General features: G+C 45.9%; 1 protein-coding gene across 1 annotated transcript in view; it reads left to right on the plus strand.

Annotated features, from left to right (window-relative positions):
* The window catches only part of STOX2 (storkhead box 2), a 101,855-nt gene that overhangs the window by 75,156 nt on the left and 4,456 nt on the right, over positions 1–22,243 (plus strand). Inside the window, exons 2-3 of the mRNA XM_008710496.2 lie at positions 8,760–8,912; positions 15,826–18,091. Coding sequence (XP_008708718.1) covers positions 8,760–8,912; positions 15,826–18,091 — 2,419 coding nt within the window. The remainder of the gene's footprint in view (positions 1–8,759; positions 8,913–15,825; positions 18,092–22,243) is intronic.

The following is a 22,243-nucleotide window of genomic DNA, read 5'->3' on the forward strand; positions in this document are numbered from 1 at the left end:
CCTAACTTTTCAGCTACGAATCTATTGCAAGAGCAAAATGGTCCAGCAGCATTAGCTGCTTATGATTAGACAGGCGTTGGCGGTCATCCCTGGTAACGGTGACAGTGGCCCCCTAGCAGGGGGTTCTCGGCCATCACTGTCCTGTGGTCACCCTCCTCTGCCTCATTCTCTACCCTTTCTGGCTTATTCATCTCTGCTTATCCTGCAATGATGTTTTTTATCAATAGTCAAATCTCAGGAACAAGAGCGATAGCTAATATGACTAATGAAAGCTTGCAGAGTGAGGAAGGTAGTGGGTTTCTCCTACAGACCAGCGAATGGATTTGTCAGTACACCTAGGAGCCGCGCGTCTACGCATTAGGCTGCGAAGCAGGAAGGTTCAGGGGATAGGGTGGACCTCAGCCCATCTGTGCATACGCGCACGCGTGTGTACCATGTGCCACCATGATTGCTTCTGTTTACTCTCATGTGCAGTTTCTTAGTGAAGTCATAGGTTGCCGGCCACCACTAACTTTGGTATTACTAATGGGAGCCCCTCATTTACATTTCTCTTTTGAATTAAGACGATTTATTCAAGTGATAGCTTAGGAATTGGACCTTCTTTAAGAGATCCATCACATATTGAAATAAAGCACCAGGTATATTTGCAAAAGCTGTTGTAGAATTTCTAAATGTTCTGAAATTCCTTTTCTTAAAAAAAATGTCATCTGTACTGCCATCAACGATTACAGTGAAGGCTCAGCCTTTAATTTCTGAAATCAGTGGCATTTAAACCAAACATACGGTAAACTGGTAAAGGGGCCTTTCTCAATGCCACTTTCCTTTTAGATTTCAAATACAAACATTTGAACGTCAAGGATAGTAATTTGGTTTCAAGGGAAAGCTGTTGAAAATGTTGCAGCGTGTGAGTTAACGGGAGCTGTATGCTCTGCCCCCCTGCGAGGGGGTTGCTGTCTGCTGGAGAGGGTCTGGGAGGGGAATATGTGTTCTTCTGGGCAGCTTCTTAAAAATATTGTAGTAGACCATCTGTTAAAAGAACCAAACACCATTTATACATAAAATTGGGGTTAATAAATTGAACTGTGTTGTAAAACCCAGGGTCTGTCTCAGGCTCTGCCTCAGAGACATTGTTCACTTAACCTCAGAGAGCTTATGACTTCCCCAGGCTCAAGGGTGTTTCAGATAAAACTTGGCATGTCAGGAGTCCTGTGTACAGTCTATTGAAAGGATAACAGTTGCATTGCTGCTTTGCCCACTCTACATTTTATAGGCATGTTTGACCATTTTTATGAGTCACGGTATCTACTGCATGTGGTAATTTTATTGGCATCTATAATTTTAACTTTAGTGTTAATTTTGGCAACACCGAGAACAAAAACAGGCACACTTTAGTCCTGAGGAGCAAAGCTGAGCAAGACTTTGAATTAGAAAGAGCAAACGATGAGGCCTTTATTACAAGGGGAGAGATGAATGGCCAATATATATTGCTATTCTTTTTGAAATGAAAGCCTCCTTTTTTCAGATTGGATTGAGTATTAAAATAGTTTCTCCAGCAAGCTGGAAATAGACCTACACATGAGTACTGTATTATGCTTTTATGCCAGAATTCTGCTGCATTGATAAAGAATTATACAATCATGGAGAGCCTGAAGGAATCTTTGACATCATCTCCAAACCCTCATTTTATAGATGAGGAAACAGACGCAGAGTGGTAATTGTATTTTGTTATGAGAGACTGGGCACTTATCAAAATATCTCCGGAATGCCTTTATGTGTTGGGAATTTCCCGATTATAAGTTAGCACAGTTCCAGGACTGCGCTGGGAAATAGGTTGCTTTGACTGATGAACTTCCCTAGGGTCACGGGTCACTCTTTAATCCAGAGTACAGATTACATTGGCATTCACGGCAGAAAATAGTATTTACAAATAAAAAGGAAAACAGGATAATTTAAACATAATGGTGGTGGTTGAAAAAACTGGATTAAAGAAGGCTAGGATAGAAGATGGGCTTTGGAGTACTTTCCAGGGTGTAGTTTATGATGATTTGGTTCTCCTGGAAAAATTTTGGCCGTCTTTTTCTTATAGAGTTGCATGAAGATGGAAGGAAATAGATTTATGTTTGCTTTTCTAGCTGGGTAGCTTTTGGAAAGCTGCAGGTATCGTCTGGGAAGAGATGGTTGTGAATTGTTGTGAAAGTCATGTCTTCTCAGGAGCTGTGTCTCCCTGCCTCGGATGCAGAGGTTGGAGACTACAGAGAACCTAAATTAATGACTGAGAAAAAATGGCATTTATAAAGAACAGAGCTTTATTACAGTACTTTTTTTTTTTTTTTTTGGCACACAAATAGAACCAAGATAGGACCCATTTTGCAACGTGAGTGCCTAAAGGTATTGAATGTATAACAGGCTCTCAAATGGATTTCTTGAAAGGATGAATTACGTGAGGGCGAATTTTTTTGAAATAATTCCAACAAAGGAACTGGCCAAAAGTTGGAAGGGAAGGGGGGGGGGTTTCAATAGTAAAAATGTATGTTCGTGATGAAGATATTTCTGAGGTGGAAATGATTCGCGGCAGACGGTACAGGAGAGAGAAAGTCGGCGTGTGCATGATCTCCGCCCGTCGTTCCAGACCCTCCTTGTCCACTGCCTGGGCAATTGTCATCGTTGCGGGGGGCGGGGGGGGGGTTGTTTCCCACAGTTGTCCAAGAGTGATTTTCTAACACCGACGTGTCTCGTCATTCCTCCGGACAAACACACGCAAAGGTTCCCCATCAGCATTGAGAGTTAGATCTAAGCCTCTAGCTGGCTCTGTTGTTCTCGCCATCCCACCCCCAGCGTGCTCCAGCTGTGCCCAGGTGTGCCCAGGTGCCACAGGCTGCCGGCTTCCGGCCCGCTTGCGCATGCGCGCTTTCCGCCTCAGCCGGACTCCCCATGCCCCGCCCCACGCGGCACCTGGCGCTCTCCTCTGCCCTCATGCTGCTCAGCTGACCGGTACCTCAAAGAAAAGCAATGTCCAAATGCTCACTGAGGCATTTTGACTTTGATGTTACATGCTCTTAAAGTCAGAAAGATGTGATCACAACTGGAATATTGGCATGTCTTCTCAGATTGTAAATTGACTTACCAGAAATTTATGGGATGCTTACTCTGTCCAGGGCACTGTGCTTGGTTTTGTCTGAATTATTTTGGATTTGACACGTGCTCCCTAAGGGCTGTTTTTAAAAATGGATGTTTATAAGAAAATAAAGCTGAAATAAAACCTACTTACCCCTTATTTTTAGAACCACAGGACAGAGTTGTGGCAGTCCAGAAAAAAATGTGTTAGCCTGCAAAGTAGCTATGAGTTGTCTTTATGAATGTGTTCAGAGCTCATTCTGACAATAGAAAAACCCATCCCATAAATTAGAGACAAGTCACAATTCATAGTTCATACACAATTGGGTAATTTCTGTACATTATGGTGACCATAATACTTGAGAAGTACTTACATTCCCTTGTTTTCTTTTTTGACCATTAAGTGTGGTCCAGGTGTTTGAAGAATTTTCTGGTATTTTTTAAAAGATTTTATTTATTTATTTTGAGAGAGACAGAGAGAGAGTGTTCAAGTGGCAGGGAAGGGCAGAGGGAGAGAGAGAATCTCAAGTAGACTCCATGCTGAGCATGGAGCCCAACACAGGGCTTGAGCTCACAACCCTGAGGTCATGACCTGAGCTGACATCAAGAGTCAGACGCTTAACTGACTGAGGCACCCCAAATTTTCTAGTATTTTCTAGTATTTTAAGAGTGACTAGCTGGCTCCCGAAGCAGGTCTTATATAAAAGATCCATAGAAAATCATGGTGAACTTGAATAATGTGTTGTATTAAGACATAGCTACGATTCCTTAAATATAGGTCTTAAATGCATGTCCTGATCGTCACTCAATATATAATTATTTTTCTGTGATGACTGCTGTGTTTCGGTGCACTGATATTGATGAAACCAAGAGAAGGAGTCTTAGAAATTTCCTGGTTGAGTATATTTGGTCTCTTGTTATTTTGTTTGTTTTGCAATTATTTAGCAAAATATGTGAAGGAAGTCACAATCCTTTAAGTACTCTGGGAAATTCCTAGGATTACAATGTTATAAATGGATATTCTCTTTCTTTCTTTCTTTCTTTCTTTCTTTCTTTCTTTCTTTCTTTCTTCCATTCAACAAACATCTACTGGGTGTCTCGTGTAACCTCTGCATTATTCTAGGCACTGGGAATATAGTCAGAACAGAGAATTCATGTGTTCTTCTTTTGCAGAGCTTATAGTCAGGTGGGTGAGACAGACGGTAAACCAGTACCCACCCACGCACATTCAGAGAGTGAAGACAGTAGCTTGCTTAGATTGTGGTACCAAGTCGGGGGGGGAGGGTTCCACACCACCAAGCAATTTTCTAGCCCCAGCCTACAATTCGGCTGATTCCTGATACCGTCTACCCGGAGAGATCATCAGATCCCACAGGTTTTATCTGAATTATTTGGGATTTGACAAATGTTCCCTGAGGACTATACTTACATGGAAGTTTGTAAGAAAATAAAGCTGATATAAAACTATTTACCCTTTCTTTTTAGAAGAATATGAATTACGGCGGCTCAGAAAAAAATTTGTTAGCTGCCAAGTAGCTACAAGTCGGCTCTCTCCTGTAAGACTGCCCCCTTCCAAGCCGGTGGAAAGCCCAAGTTGTCACCTGTGCTCCGAATGGACTGGCTGTAAATCAGAGGTTTCCATGACCCCCTCCTCGGACTCAAGTAACTTGCTAGAGCAGCTCATAGAATTCAGAGAAACGTTTTACTGATTCGAGTGCCAGTTTATTTCCTAAGGATACTGCTCAGGAACGGCTCAGGAAGAGCCGCGTGGGCTGAAGTACAGGGAAGGGGCTCAGAGCTTCCGTGCTCAGCGTGCACCGCTCTTCTCCAAATACCCATGTGCTCACCAGCCTGGAAGCTCTTTGAACCCCATCCTTTGGGTTTTTATGGAGGCTTCATCACAGAAACAGAATCAAATCACTGGCCACTGGCGACTGATTGAACCTGTCCAGCCCCTCTCCCCTTCCCAGAGGTTGGGGAGTAGGACAGCAAGTTCCAACCCTGTAATCACAGAGTGAGTTCTCCTGGCCCCCAGCCCCCCATCCTTCACTTCAGGTCCAAAAGTCACCTTATGAACATAACACAAGACACCTTCTCTCTCTCCTCACTTAGGAAATCCCACAGGTTTTAGGAGCTCTGTGCAGGGAATGGGGATAAAGACCAGATACGTATTTTTTATATATCACATATCACACTCGGACAACATGAGAGAGTGTCCGCGGTAGGGCAGGAACAGCATTGGGTCAGGTGGTCGGGACAAGGCTCCCTGAGGAGGCCCCGTTTAAACTGAGACCCAAAGGAGAAGCCACTCCAGCTGAGGTCTGTGCAAGGGGCCTCCCAGGAGCTCCGCAAATGCAGAGGCCCTGAGTTGAGAAAAAGCCTGTCGTGTTCAAAGAGCAGAGGAAGCTGTGAGTGTGTGTGTGTGGGGGGGGGGAGCAGGAGGGTCATGGTCCCAGAGGTGGCTGGACAGGCCCAGACCGAGGCCCTGTGGGCTGCTGCAGGCCTGGGGGAGCATTCTGCTCGCGCTCTTTCTGGTAGCAGGCGGCTGTCACCGTAGGACTTTAGGAAGGGAGGTGGCGAGTTTTCTGCTTTGCTAAGACCTGGCTGCTCTTGGAGAAGGGACAGCTGACAGTCATCAAGCTGGTCCAGTGCGCCGGGGTAGAGGGCGGTGCTTTGGGGAAGGGGTAACACTGGAGGTGGAGCGAAGGAGCCCGTCCAGGGAGCATCCGGGCATAGTGCAGAGAGGATTGCCCATGGGGTTGGGGACTGGAGGGGAGTGGGAAATAATTTATCTTAGTACAGTATAAAAATGAGAGGACGAAAGTGTCACTTAGAGCATCCAAATTCCATTCCATTCTAGATCCTGAGTTAAAAGTTATTGTACATGTTCATTATTAGAGCGAAACTGAGCTTTTCCAAAACAGATGTAATTCAGACAGACACACTCGAAGCATGCTGGCTCTCGTAGTTGGCAGCGACGAATGTAAAGAAATTAACTTAGAAGATGGCAGTTCAACCCAACACATCATTTCCGCTAAAAGCATAAGGACCAGCGTGGACTAAACTGCAGTGCTTAGTTTTGCTAATGGTCTTTGCTTTTCCACAGAGAGTGCAAGTTCCCCGGAACCTATACAAAATCAGAAAGCGGACCTGCGTTTAAAAAAGAATCACGTTTAGTAGTTAGTATCCTTGAAGTCCTTCCTTAATCGTGGCAGGCAAATCTCAGAAGGTGTTCAACTTCCAAATGGTACATGGGTCCAGAGGTGCTGGAGTCTGCTGTGATCCCCCCTGTGGCCCGCTGACCCCAGCTGCCTTTTCATCTCATTTTTAAAATCATCCCAAGTGACTCTGAGGTCCACGTGGCTAACTTGGCCACTCATCGAGAAGCTAGCCTCAGTGTCTCGTCCTTTCTGCAGAAGGCGGAAGGACAGAGAAGGAGTTCCAGAAAAGATCTTTCCGGTGGCTGTGGCTGAGCTACGGGGCCCACGGTGGGGGAGGAGAGAGCTGAACAGGGATAGCTCCAAACTCCCACCTCCATTGTACCTCGCAGCCACCCCTGGTTCATCTGTCACAAAGGAGGCTTTAGCATTAGATTTTGTTTTAATTGAGGACACAACAGGTTTTAAAAAAATATACAGTGTTCTAGGAAGTAGCATACTTGCCCACTGAGATGGTCCCACCCCTCATAATTCTGTCATTTTTGAGTCACCAATATGAATTGAGCTTACCCGTCATACCCCCAGTGACAGCCAAAATTCCATGTTCTCGTGTCTATCCACTGCTACCCACCAAAGGTTTGCAAGAGGCCTCTCTTTATGAAATTTAACCCAGAGCCCCCCAAAGTTTGTGGGTTCTCAGTGAGGTCAGTTCCTGTCTTTTGCTATTCTTCTCTTGTTCTGGGTTTGGGTCCTGCCCCCTCCCTCTGACCACTGGGACAATTGCTCTTCTCACCGCCATCTTGCAGAGAGTGGAGCCCTGAGTGAAGCAGGAGAGCGGGAAGCACTGAACTGAGCTGGTTTGGTGGGAGGTGTGGGGCTCCAACTTTGATGCTGGGGTCTGGCTGCTTCGTCCATGCGCCTGTTAGACTTAACCCTCCCCTGGTGGTTTTCATTCTCAGGCCCCGTTGGCCTGGTTTCATCCATCAGACCTTTTCCCATCTAGTCCATCAAAGCACGTTCAGGTTCTTTGTCCAAGGGCTTCTGGGCTCCCAGCAAACCAGGGATGGTGGCTGGGCACAGCTTTACGTGCCGCGACAGAGAGGAGGCTAGGCCACCCCAGAGCTCCCTGACACCACCCCAGGAGGGCGCTGCTCGGGCCACAGGCGGACCCGAGTCTGGGATCTGGCCAGTTTACTATGACAGGGAAGTCATGCTTGGGAAACAAAAAAGGAGAGACTACATAGATACGTGTGGGAAGTAAGCTCCAAAGCTCACAGATATTTGCTCTGCTGGAAACTTGACCCTCTTTCTATAGGGCCTTTTCTCAAATGAAACCCTACGGAGCCCCCGTGTATGAAACAGGTGGCATCCAGGTGTCAGGGTCAGACTTCCTGCTCTTCCAGCCTCTCCCTCTGCTGCCCCCCGACCCCCACCCCAGAAGTCCTTCCAGGGAATTCTAAGAATCCTTGGAACATAACCTGCAAAGCACCACACCGTGACATGAAGGTCACAGGAAGGACACACACCCTGCATGCTGACACTCTAGAAGAGCCCAGCCCCTTGTGGATGGCGAGCTGCTCTCTGCTGCTCCCTCCAGTCCCTCCTGTTGCTGAAATTCCCATCTGACTTTGTCATTCCTGAAATGCCTTTGGTGGCTCACCGTCCCTCATAGGATGAAGGCCCTGGGCACTCAGCTGAATCCTCACGGATGTCTCTGCATACCTGTGCCCCTTCTCTGCTACTCCCCAGAAGACGTCTGCTTACAGGTGCCCCCCACCCCCCAGCCACCAGGCACACTCCTGCTTCAGCCCTGGACTCAGGCTGCACATGGGGTGGGGGAGCCTCCCACTTCCTGCTTCTAAGCACCGCCCTCACCCCCGTGCTGCTGCACCCCCACCCTGCCCTCTCTGCCCTAGCTGTCTGTAGTTCCGCCTTTCCTGGTGAACCGTGAGCTCTGGTCTACTTATCTGCCCCCTCCACTTCAGCAGAAGCTCCTTGAGAGCAGAGATGTTTGCCTCTCCCGAGGAAATCCCAAGCCCCCAGCAGACGCCTGACACAGAAAGCACTCAACATCGGAATGAATGAATCTTCACGTTTCCCCAGGTGCATTTGTGGAGATGGGAAGGGCAGTTATGACATAAACCAGCTCCAAGTCAGTAAAATCAGAGATCATTTTTCGGTGCCGTGTTGTACGCCTTTCAGTACTGAGTCTGTTTCGGTGAGGTCTCAGGTTTGCAAGGCAGGGTCTGTTGGTCAAGGCAGTTGGAGCGTCCACTGTTCTGGGGATGTCTTTCCTCCTGCATGGCGTTGACCGTGGCCGTGGCTGTAGCACACTTCTGCCTTCAGAGTTGATCCCATTCCTAATACAGGGAACAGGGAAGAGTCATGGAAGGGGCGTGTGTGTGTGTGTGTGTGTGTGTGTGTGTGTGTGTGACGAAAGGCCGGGTCTTTGAATGAACCGCTTACTTGAAAATTGTCTTTCTGCAGGTGATGTGTCACCAATCAGCATGTCTCCCATCAGTCAATCTCAGTTTATCCCACTGGGGGAAATCCTTTGCTTGGCCATCTCAGCAATGAACTCCGCCAGAAAACCCGTCACCCAAGAGGCACTGATGGAGCACCTGACCACGTGTTTCCCAGGTAACGGGAAAAGAACGTAGCACTTTCCAGATAGGTGTGTGTTCCATTGCTCGAGGATGTTCCAAGGACCATTCCTCTCATTTAAATGTAATAGAAAAAAAATTCTTTGCCAAAACGGACCAGAAACTTTTCTTAGTTCTATAGTTAAAAGCCAAGGCACCTCTGTTCCTTCAAAAATAATTTGCTGTCTTTGGGTAATGCTGCAGGACTTTTTTTAATTGGCACCAAGAGGAAGACATTAAATCAGAGTCCATGAAGAATTCTGGCAAAAACTAGCACGGTTCTGGTCAAGCTCACCGGAACCGTCTTGAAGTACGTGAACATCATGATTCATGGGGGCAGGTCAGAGAATTTTAGTCTCCAGGGATTACATTAAAGAGACAGTAATGTCAAAAATAAACAGATCTTGCATGCTTGTCATGGCTTGATGAGTTTTAATATATGATATTTGATAAATCAGTTAAGATCCCATTTGGAAAGACAAAAATAAAATGTTTCCTTTTCTCTTAAATGTTATTGAAAGAAGACAGTAGGCCAGCTGTTGCGTGAATGGCATTGGGTGCCTCCAGCCCCAGAAGACGGTAGGAACGGTGATGAGCTAAAGACTGCATGCCCTATCTCGGGAGAGGCAGCCCACTGCTCAGCTCCAGTGTAGTGACCCCCCCCCCCAATGTAGAACCCTGCCCGAGTTGCAAACCTCCTACTTTTTCACGAGAATCTGGACATTCCATTTTATATGAAATCTGCAGACTTCACTATTGGCAGTTTGTGTGTGTGTGTGTGTGTACATTTTAACACATGTGTGCCAGTGACGTGCAAGTCAAACAAAACACATTACTGGGCCACCAGTTGGCCAGCTTGGCTTGGACTCCACCTGTGCTTACATTAAAAATGAACCCTTGACACAGGTTTCATTCAACCTAGAAGAGACCTTGGTAATAGAAACTATAGGCTGTAGCCACTAGCTTTTGCTACCAAAATGCCGGGTAACAATGGCAGAATGTCATGGCATACAACAGGGAGCGTTTATTTAGCTCACGTATCTGTGGGTTCTCTGGGAGTCAGCTGATCCAGACCGGACCTGCCCAGGTGGCTCTGCTCCACCTGTCCCCAGTCCTTTTTGGAAAAGAGACAAGCAGAGGTCTGTTCTGCTCTCTGGGATGATGGAGACACAAGAGAACTGGCCCCGTTGTCCAAGGGCTCTTCAGCCCTTTGGTCACACCATACCCACTAATGTTTCATTGGCCAAAGCAAACCTGGCTGAACTCAAGGTCAAGGTGTAGGAAAATGCACCCCACCCATGGCGGGAGGGCAGAAGGACCACTTCTAAACTAAACATTCATCTACCATATTGAGTCTCCCCACTTTTCCTTTTGCCCCAAAGGAACTTTGTATTTCTCTCCTGATGATTTTTCCTCCTTCAATTTTCTGATTAACATGTTTTGAAATTATGTATACTGTTTAAAAACTCTAACACGGACCCAGCTTTGCAACCTATAAATTGCCTTAAATTTTCTAACATTATCTCTGAATATTCTTCACTGATGGTCTTTCTTTGTTAACTTCCAGGAAGCCTTTTTCCTTTCAGTAGCTAAGATAAGCAGAGTTGCAGGTGACAGTGATCTAAGGAGACAGACACCGTTCACAGACGTAGTGCCCGCGTGAAGAAAGACCCTTCTCGCAACCTTATACCTGGTTAGCCACTTCTGACATCAAATACCCCAGCAGCTTTTAAAATCCCTCTATTTTTATGTAGCTTCCTGAGAGATCACATAGTTTTTCCAGAATTCGTTACATCTCTCCCATTACTGGGCTATAAAATAGAGAGTGGAAAGAACACAGGGCCAGTATGTAATAATAAATCGTGAAAAATAGCAAAATAAAATAGTAAATTGTCAAGCAGCTGATAACAGTATCACTAGGTTGGAATACTTTGCAGAGAAATCCATAGATCACCTGTACTTAAAACAACAACCGCTCTGCTAGCTTTTATGGTAAGTGAACTTAGATCTCAAGGCCTTATTGTCCGATGGACCGAGAGGAGCTACCTTAACCTTCTTCATCTTTGTGACGCTAATTGGTCAACCCCAGATGGCAGGGGCACTGCATAAACCGGAGTCTAGGGCAGCGGTTGGCAAACTATGGCTGCAGGCTAAGTGTGGCCCACCTCTTGTACTTGTAAATAAAGTTTTATTGGAACACGGCCTTGCCTGTCTGTTTATGTATTGTCTTTGGCTGCTTCTGCTGCAGTTACAGAACTGAGTAGCTGCGGCTGGGAGATCGTATGGCTCACAAAGTAAAATAATTACTTTCTGGCTCTTTACAGAAAAAGTTTGCCAGCCACTGGTTGAGGGCACGGTAGTAATGATTTAAAGCTTTTTTTCAGCAATAGTTCCATATTTTAAACTAGTATTTCATTAAATGAAGTTGTTTCCTGCCTGTCTTCCTCCTTTCTTATCTCTCTTCCTCCTTTCTTTTCTTGTCTTCCTTTGATTTCCTTCCTTTCTTTTGCTGGCATTTAAGGTACTTCAGAACAAAACAATTTAGAAACTTAATACAATTCGAATTCTATTCCAAAATGTATATTCAACAACAGTGCTGAAACTCTGGTGGGATTTAAATATCATAGTTGTGGGGCTTCTTTTGTTTTCTTATTTACTTTTTTATAGCTTCCTATTTGAAAACAAAGTTGTGAAGTCTAACCGAATGTTATTAAAATATTTGAACTCTCATATTTAATGCCTATGTTATAAATAAAAAGAATAGTCTAGACTTTGGCCTCTATTACTGTTTTGGACATTCATATTCTAAAGAAAGTTGTTTAGTGAAAAGCCTTCTAGTAAAAACGTCTGACATACTGACATGTGAACCCTTTTATCACCTTTCTGTATTGGTTGAATTTTTGAAAACAACTTTTGTCCACCAGTTTCCATTAACAAGAATTTTTTTTAAGGTATAAAAAGAATGACATACTTGCTTCACAGCTAAGTACTCATTATCCATCCATCCAGAATGTTCATTTAAATCAGACCAGTACTTGTTAAATTGTTACAGTCGGATCTTCCCGGGAGGAAAGCTGACCCTCAGAGAAAGAGCTGCTAATGGGGCTGAAGCTGGCTTTCGAATTTGCTAGAGAATGTTAAATTATGTACCCCACGTTTTATCTCCCAGCTCATCCCCTTACATCAGTTCTTGCAGAATTCTCCCTCAGCCAGTGTTCTTGAAAACACAAGAAGAAATCATCCAAAGAGGCCACTGAAAGTTTCCGTCCAAAATGCTTAACCTGCAGAGCATGTGCGCGGGCTCTCGTTCCAACAGTTGCCGGATCTGCAGAATTAGAGATCTATAAGTCTAAGTAGCACCTTGTTGACATGCAGTGTTTTTAGATATCTGTTTTTGCTTTGGAAAGATGTTTTTGCTTGTGGAAAAGGAGAGAAGTCAGCTTTCAGCCCTATTTGGATATAAAGCTTATCTTTGTTCTTTAAGCCTTCACAATCCAAATTCGTGGTGAATTTTGGGACTAGAATCTGGAAGTGGTGGAATGTGCAAACACTGAAAATACCCATCACAGCCATCTCTTTCCCAGGTGAGCCTTGTAGGTTTCTCGTGCAAGTCTGGATTTCATAGATAACTGAAAATACCAGTCCTTAGACGAGGGCTTCGTAATAAAAAATCATCCCAAGTATCAGTGACTCGCAGTGAAAGCTTTGAAAACCCACAGGTAGACGTGTGGAAAGTGGATTGGACAGGGAATGTTTCTAGCCTGTTTTTTCCAAATTAAATATTATTAGACTGACAAACTTGAAAATCCAAGGTGTGAAAACTTTAGATGTAAATTCTCTTTGGAAACTCGTTCTTATTCCGTCCTTTGGGAATAATCTGAGCACTTAACTCTTAATGGTAAGTAGACATGATGACCCTGTAGTCACGATTCTGTATACTTTCCCAAGTTTTCTCTGATCAGCGCTTGGGAGGCCTACAGTCAGCAGATTCTGTTTATAGTACCGGCTGTTTTTCTGAAGTACACCTCAGCTTTCCTTTATTCCAGCAGCGGAGTAAACGGGTCATCACGAATGCTTATGAATGAGCCTTACCGGGTTTTCGGAAGAACTTGTGTCTGTTACAGTCGCGGTTGCAAGCATGCTACCACGTCTGATACAGTTCGTTTTCGGTCTGGGTTTGACACCCGCATGGCTGTGCCGCACAACCCCAGTGGGCATCATTCGGGAGGCTGCAGGGGGCACAGTGTCTCATCTTGGGAGCGGTAGGCTGTAGGCTGTGTGAGTGGTGCCCCGGACTTGTTCAGCTGAAGGCCCTGGTCATGAGTAGGGCGTAGCAGCTCTTTGCTTCTTTTAGGTGCAAGCATGTTTGTTTTATGACGGCACTTAAGAATTTCATATGTATAGTTTGGGTTGTATCACCGTTTCACATGGAGTTCATTTTGTGCAGAAACTATCATAAAATTTCTAAAAATTGTCATCATACCAGCCTGGAAGCCATTTGCATAAAAACCAGCGTACATCTCTCAAGAGTAGAGCCCTAGACTAAAGGGAAACCATGCAGCACAAAAATTACATAATTATACTAAACAATACATGATTCGTAAGCAATGTTGCCTTTCCCACCTTGGTCACAAAGGATGCCTTCTGACGATGGGAACACGGATGGATGGGCAGGTCAGCTCACATTCACGGACGCTCTCCGAGGCCATTACTCATGCTTTCATATCCCCCTATTGTAGTTTGGGAAGGATTGCGGGAGCCTAAACTCAGTTTACCCTTCTGTTCTAGGTTGCTTCACGATGTTCTCTGAAGGTAATCTGGTTTCCGTGGGTCCTGTCCCAGAGTTGACGTGATTAATAGCTACTGTTGATTGAGGCCCCACTATATGTCGGGCGCTGCTCTACATACAGGAAGCTCATTTAAACTCACAACTACCCTATGAGGGTACCTGCTGTTACAGCCACATTCTGATGACCGTGGACAGAGGCTCAGAGGAGTTAGTTAAGTTGCCTAAGGCGATAGCAGCTGTATTAGTTTTCTAGCACAGCCCTAACGAAGTACAGGGGGCTTAAACAACAGAAACTTATTGTCTTACAGTTCAAGAGGCTAGAACTACAAAATCAAGGTATCAGCACAGTTGGTTGGTTCTTTCTGAGGTCTGCAAGGGACGACACTGTTCCAGACCGCGCTCCTTGGCTGCTGGATGGACATTTCCTACCAGTTTCTTCATACTGTTCTCTCTGTGCACGTCCTTCAGCCCAATTTCCCCTTTGAAGAAGGACATTGGTCATGTTGGAGTAGAGCCCACCCTGATGACCTCATTTTAACTCGTTTATCTCTATAAAGACCCTGTCTCCAAACAAGGTCATATTCTGAGGTTTGGGGCATTAGGTTTAAACAGAGGAGTGGCGTGGGCAGGGGAGGTTGCCTAATTCAACCACTACCACCAGCGAATAGTGACTGAGTCCAGCAGTGTGGCTCTGGGCTCCAGGCTGCCGGTCTCCACATTCCTTGCTTTATGTTAAGTTGAGTCACATGAAATTGCCATTTTGTGGGTCAGACACGGTTGAATATTTGCAGTATGATTCAACCTGACCAATTTCCAAATTCTGTCGTGCAGGTCAAACTAGTCAGTCCTATGACGCTCCGTGTGCCCGGCACTGAGGGATGGAGAATGCCCAAGAAATAAAGCAAATGCTGTGTAACCTGGAGAGTTTATACTCTCTTAAGAACTTAGACTCTTAATTCTGTCTCTTAAGAAAGACAGGGCACAAACTTGCACACAAATCCCTTTGAAAACAGCATCGGTCACTGTGCTGGGAAGTATCTGTCATTTTCTTCTGGAATTTCTATTCTAGTGGATATGGCAGTTTCGGACTCAGTGACCAGACGGACGCAGAGCATCTGAGTTTTCACAGGTGTATTCGTTAGGGCTCTCTGGTTACGAGGTAGGAAAACTACCTCCATCCTGCTGACTTAGTCCAAGAAGGAGAACGTTCTCACTTGAACTTTACCGACACTGTAGTCGCTTTCAAAACTGAAGGTGATGATTTCAAAATTGGGGGGTGCATCATGAGCCATGGTCAAGTCTGCTTGCCCTGTTATGTAACTTACAATTTAGGTTTATTAAGGAAGCTTAGTCTTGGGAAATGAGTGTATAGAGTAGCTTCCAGCGTATACGGTAGCCTCTGTATGTGTTCTGTTTGTTTTCGAATGCCAAGACAGCTATTTCAACCCAGTTTCCCTTGTTTTTTTTTGTATTGAGAAAAGCTTTTTTCTAAATGTATATTACATCATGTAAAACATTTTTCATTTTCCCCTCCGTTAAAAATACTCTGCCTTTGATGGCTCAGTTCAGTAAAGGCCTCGTGACAATAGTTCCCATCTCACTGCACCTGGCTTCCACCTCTGTTCCTGAACCCCTCTGAGTCCTGCTGACTTGCCACGTGATAATACTCTGAAGCTCGGCAAAATCAATAGGATTTTGTCTTAGTTTGGGCTGCTGTAACAAAATCCCATAGACGGGGTGATTGAAGCAACAGACATTTATTTCTCATAGTCCTGAAAGGCTGGCAGCTCTGAGATGCAGGCACCCGCAGATTTGGTGTCTGGGGGGGGCCCTCTTGCTGGCTTGAGGATGGCTGTACCCTCACATGGCAGAGCGAGGGAGCTCTGGTCTCTTCCTCTTCTCACGAGGGCACATCATGAGCCCCCCCCCCCAAGAACTCATCTAAACCTAGCCACTTCCCGAAGTGTACCTTCTGGTACCGTCACATTGGGGATTAGGATTTGCACATAGGAATATTGGGGGTGGGGGTACAAACATTCAGTCCAGAGCAGATTCTGAAAAGTCAGGACCCAGCAACAGGTTCCCTCTACATTCTCATGAGTGCGTGTTCCTTTGGTTTTAGGTGTTCCCACCCCGAGCCAAGAAATTCTGCGGCACACGTTGAACACGCTGGTGCGGGAGAGGAAGATCTATCCGACTCCGGATGGCTATTTCATCGTGACCCCACAGACTTATTTCATTACCCCTTCTCTCATAAGAACTAACAGTAAATGGTACCATTTGGATGAGAGGATACCTGACAGGTCTCAGTGTACCTCTCCACAACCCGGAACCATAACGCCCTCTGCCTCAGGCTGCGTCAGGGAAAGAACATTGCCCAGAAACCACTGCGACTCTTGCCACTGCTGCAGAGAGGACATGCACAGCATGCACGCTTCCACTCTGCAGAGGAAACCTGCCAAGGACTGCAAGGACCCCTATTGCCCTCCATCACTCTGCCAGGTGCCACCCACGGAAAAGAGTAAAAGTACTGTAAACTTTTCTTATAAGACAGAAACTCTCTCAAAACCTAAAGATAGTGAAAAGCAGTCCAAAAAATTTGGGCTAAAGTTATTCCGGCTAAGTTTTAAAAAAGATAAGACCAAACAGCTTGCCAATTTCTCTGCCCAGTTTCCTCCTGAGGAGTGGCCCCTGCGAGATGAAGACACGCCAACTACTATCCCTAGGGAAGTGGAAATGGAAATCATTAGGCGTATTAACCCGGACTTGACCGTGGAAAATGTCATGAGGCACACTGCACTAATGAAGAAACTTGAAGAAGAAAAAGCGCATAGGAGTAAAGCTGGGTCCTCTGCCCATCACAGTGGAAGAAGTAAAAAGAGTAGGACTCATCGAAAGTCCCACGGAAAATCTCGGTCACACAGCAAGACACGAGTGTCTAAAGGAGACCCTTCGGATGGTTCTCATCTGGATATCCCAGGTGACAGAGAGTATGACTTTTGTGATCCTCTTACCAGGGCACCCAGGGAGGGCTGCTTCATCATTGAACACAAAGGAGATAACTTCATCATGCATAGCAACACAAACGTGATTGAGTCTCATTTCCCCATGACACCAGAATGGGATGTGTCTGGGGAATTGGCCAAAAGGAGAACTGAGATGCCTTTTCCTGAACCTTCCAGGGGAAGCTCCCACTCAAAAGTGCACCGAAGCCACAGCCATACCCAGGACCGAAGGTCCAGGAATGAGAGATCCAGCAAAGCCAAGGAGAGATCCAGATCGATGGATAACTCAAAGGGCCCTCTGGGGGCTTCTTCTCTAGGGACACCAGAAGACCTGGCCGAAGGCTGTAGCCAAGATGACCAAACCCCCAGCCAATCCTACATCGACGACAGTACTTTAAGGCCTGCACAAACAATTGGTCATCAAAGGGCTCATGTTTCGTCCACGAGCTACAAAGAGGTGTGTATTCCAGAAATAGTCAGTAGCAGCAAGGAACCTTCTAGTGCGTGTAGCCTTTTGGAGCCAGGCAAACCACCCGAGAGCTTGCCATCCTATGGGGAACTCAACTCTTGTCCAACAAAAACAGCTACAGATGAGTATTTCCAGTGCAACACCTCCAGCGAGACGGTGCTCACGGCACCATCGCCTCTGGGAAAGAACAAAGAGGATCGTGACACTCTAACTCTGGCAGAAGGGGTGAAAAAGCCGCCTCTGTCCGATAGGCAGGCCCCACATTCTTCCAGAGAGCCGGTGGGGCACAAGGAGGAGTCACCAAAAGGGCCAGGTGGGGGCCCAGCTGCTTCGGGCGCAGTGGCAGAAGGCATTGCCAATGGACGCCTCGTCCAGCACCACGGCGCTGAGCCCAGCAGCCTGGACAAGAGGAAAGAGATATTCAGCAAAGACACACTGTTCAAACCTCTTCACAGCACCTTGTCTGTAAATAGCTATCACAAACCGAGCCTGTCCCTCCTCAAATCTCTCCCGAAGACACCTGCCGACACACTGCCAGGCCGCTGTGAGAAGCTGGAGCCGTCCCTGGGGACCTCGGTGGCACCAGCCATGACTGGTTCCCAGCGTCAGCAGGAGTCGGGGGGGAACCAGGAAGCCTCCTTTGACTATTACAATGTGTCCGATGACGACGACTCCGAGGAAGGGGCAAACAAGAACACCGAGGAGGAAAAGAACAGAGATGACGTAGGCACCATGCAGTGGCTCCTTGAGAGGGAGAAGGAAAGAGACTTACAGAGGAAGTTTGAGAAGAACCTCACCCTCCTTGCCCCCAAAGAAACCGACAGTAGCAGCAACCAGCGAGCCACCCATTCGGCTCGTCTCGACAGCATGGACAGCAGCAGCATCACTGTGGACAGCGGATTCAACTCCCCACGGTAGGAGAGGCATCTCTGTGCACGCGCACGCACACACACACACACGCACGCACACGCACACACCCATCAGGGCCTGGGGCTTTATACAAATAACTTGAAAAGTTTCTGACTTCACAGTTTTAATTCCGTGAATGCGGGTTAAGGGTTGTGTGAGTTGTGCTGTTAACGACCTGTTTCTGACTTCTTTTTCAGGAATTGAAACAAATGTTTCTGCAGCTGTAGAGATCACCAATCTGGACTGGTGGGTTGGCTTCCTCCCTCAAACTTGCATCAGGCCAATCTAACTAGGACCAGCATTTTCCAGGACTTTTCTTCTTTGTTTACATTGCCACCATGCTGATAAAAGAAGGGGTTTTTTAGGTCCTTAAAAATAGTAACTTTTTGAGTAGAATGAGTGGTCAGGAGTCAATTGGGGGTTGAGTAGGGCTTGGGTATAAATTGATTCACCCAAGGACGGGGTCCTTCTAGTGGGAATAGCAGATGTCAACACCTCTCCGGGGGATCTAGGTGCTCATTGCCATTGCAGTCCCGACTCAGTGCACTCCCTCCCCCACTTTGCTTATACACTTCACGTCCACAGAGAAATGGAACCTTGTGTCTCTCACAGAACAGTGAGGGGCTGTGTTCCCTTAGATCAAAGCGTTTGCCCACACTCTTCTCTCTCTCCCGCAGAACTGATACAACCCATAAGGCACTCTGATCATAGCTGGTAATTCAGCAGAGAGTGTGCAATGCCTGAGGGTCATGTCCAGCACACTGAAGTGGTTCGGGGGTTAAAAAAGCAAAAGATAGTCTATGCAACTTCCTTTTTTTTCTCTTTAACTCTTCCTTCTCCTCAAAGGGCAACTCGGGACCTAATTCTCCTTCTAAACTCTACTCCAGATTGGTGACTCTGAGATGCAGAAATACTACTGAGAGGTGGACATTTCTCATTAGCCATGATTCCCAAGATTCTACGATGTTGATAATTTTAACAAGTACCCAGATATGATCATATACTTCATATATTTTACTATTAAGAATGAAACTTAGTGCTGTTGTGATCATTTCACTTTATCTCTGGATGATTTGGGGACAGAGCATCCCCAGATCAGAATTGGGAATCATTAATCTGTCCCATATTAGACCTTTGTTACTTCTTAAAGGGCTGGTTTTTGATTATGATGATGATTGTTTTTGCCATGTAACCTTTTTTTCCAAGTTAACACAAGTGTGGAAGGCTAATGTCTAAACAAAGCACAGAGATGGTGCTCTGGTTAAAGTGGGTGTGAGGCCAGGAGCCCCATGTCTCCTCTGCCTGTCCCTCAAGAAGCCCTGACTTACCCCAGGGAGCCGTGGCACTCAGTCCAAAAACTATTGGCCTATTAAGTGACTTTCCTACAAAATAACTTTCACTAAATATTTTTTTTAAAATCCTAACTCAAATCTTGTCTACCAATTCTTTCATATATCCTTTTCTTTCTATTTCCCTCTTCTGCTCTTTTTTTTCTCTTGAATTTCTAACAGTGGATACCAGAGAGGCATAATTGAAGGTCTGTAATTGATGGTAGACGTTCAAAACCATTGCTTATGGAAGGTGTGGTTTATCCGCCTGTACCTTATGTTCAGCTGTTTCTTATTATGCAGACTCTGCGTGCCTCGTGCTCTGCACACCAGTTTCTGACCTTGCCCCGTGCCCTCTGGGTCCTGCACCTCGCCAGAGGGAGGCTGCGGGGCTCCCCACATAATTGCTACGGAGACATTGAGAGTAGTTTAATGGGTTCTAACTCAACAACCTACCACCACATGATACTGAAAGAGGTTTTGTTTGTTTGGGGACAAATAAACACAAATACTCATGAAATAGCTGAATCAGTCTCGCCACAGAATGTATTGTTTTATCTCTGAATTTGGGATGCAGAATGTAGAATTTATGCATGGGATTATTTCTTGGAGTAAGTTTGCTTTCATTTGTTTAATAAGGTGCTTAAGGTTAAGCACCTCGTCACGGTAAGAGGCAACATGGTTCTGAGGAGACCGCTTTCTCACATTCAGCTACGTGTCTGTCCACTACCATTGGGTAGAATTTTCTCTATAGGAATATGCAGATTGCCCATAAATTTCATGCAGTTAGATAATCTGCAGAACAATTCCTAATTTTGCCCCTTTCATATTTAATATCCTTTGGTTAGAAATTAGGTCACAACTGTTTTTAAGCTGTATTTTCAGTACACCTCAGTTAATCAACTACGCTGTTTTCTGATGCATGAGAATGGTCTATGAAGGAGAATATTTGAGTTACGGGGAGTTTTATTCTCCAGCATGAGGAGTATTTCAGCCAAATCGCATTATCAGGCCGATACTTCTCCACTGCTGTGAGATACAAACCTTAAGTGGGCCGTTTATTCGAGTGTTTCAGTACATATTCCACTGCGACTAAGATCCAGTAACAACAACGACGACCCAGAAAGGTGATCTCCACACTCCCCGCCTTCTGCGCAGGCTCAGAAGCCACGTTCAGTCACATTCCCAAAGTTCCTCAGTCCCTTTCGCTGGGACCTAAAGGGTTTTGAGAAGGAAAAAGGTAGAAGCTTCACCCATGCTCCGAGATCTCATATTGAACACGAGAAATCTTGACCTGAAAAGCCTGCGATTCCCAATCTGAGGCCAAACGCTGGTTGACAAACACGGTGTGAAAATCCGAGGTAGCAGAGCTGCCAGGGATGGGCCTGCCTCGTGTAGGGTGAGCACGCGGCGTGGGAGCGCGGGGCCGGGGGAAGCACGCGCATCCAGGACGATGAGCGGCACCCCTGCTCCGTTCACTTTTTCTGCTTATAAAATCCTGACCTCTTATTGCTAAGCTTGCGCTCCATTGGGTGTCTTTTCCAAGAAAGCTAAGAACTTCTAAATCAGGGGAGTATTTGTTCCGCTGATGCTCTATCTGCATTAGCTTTTCATCATCACACCCAGAACCCTGCACTCGTTACACGGTAACGAAATATATCCTTCGGAGAAGCTGGAGCACGGTATGTATTTATCACTGTGAATGAGTCTGGCCAGAGGTGGTCAGATGCATCTTAGAGCACGGACAGCTCCCCACTTAGACGATGTTTTGCGGTGATGTGTGTGCACAGTGCCTGGCACAGTGCCTGGCATACAGCGGGTACTTGATGAGTGTGAAGCCTGGGCCTCAAAAGCTGGTTTCAAAGGTTTAAGCGGGTTTAAGGTCTTCTGGACCCGAAAATGCATTTTTCCGTAGAAAAGGTGTCATTAGTCACACGGATTCTGAAACCAACTCATAGCAGCTCCTTCATCCATTAGACGCCCGATGTGCGATGCCCGATGTATAACCAAAACAGTGATAACGTATGTAGCTTTCCAGTGTACAGGTTCATCGACGCGTACTTCTCCACAGTCACTCTGGGAGTAGATAGATCTCGTAACTCTCCTCAATTTGGAGATGGGGAAATCAAATACTGTAAAAAGTTACTCTCACGATTAAGAGTGAAACCGAAGGAGCGTGTCACACAATCGTTGGGGGTCTACATGTTGATTGCCCTTCTTCCTTCCCCCGCCTGACCCTGGGCCTCAGCTGTGGTGCTGGCAAGCCACGGATGCATTTTCTTAGGGAAGGTGTAAGGCAGGTAAGTAGGTGAGTCTAGCGCTTAACATCGCTTAGTGATGATGTTTTGGGGTATTCTTTAGGTAGGTTCAGATCTACCGTAAGCACAATGAAAGAACTTAACTTATTTCTATAAATGCATTAACGTTCTGGAGGTGCCCTTTGCCGTCGAGAAATACCCAGTTGTCTTTGGTAGTCCGATGAACAAACTTCCTTTTAAATAATTACCTCTTGGCTCCTGGATGAGAAGCAAATTCAAGGCCACAGGGTTAGGATGAGATAATCCACTATCAAGGAAGTTCTGCCAAACAAAGTACAGGCATCCCCCGCTTTCTGAAACTTCGTGTTAACATCCCTTCACTTTTACGAAAGACCCAACATTAGTAACAGCTTTCTTTGTGAAACCAAAAATCTTCTGATTTCTTTCAGTTAGCAGAAAACAGGTACTAATGTAGGTCTTTCATAAAAACAAAGTGGCATTAATGGCGAATGTTTGGAAAGCACGAGAATATTCTTTCCGCTACGAATCTATCTTACGAAAGATTTCACAG

This window comes from Ursus maritimus, unplaced genomic scaffold, assembly GCF_017311325.1.
Source record: "Ursus maritimus isolate PB19 unplaced genomic scaffold, ASM1731132v1 scaffold_28, whole genome shotgun sequence".
NCBI lineage: Eukaryota > Metazoa > Chordata > Mammalia > Carnivora > Ursidae > Ursus > Ursus maritimus.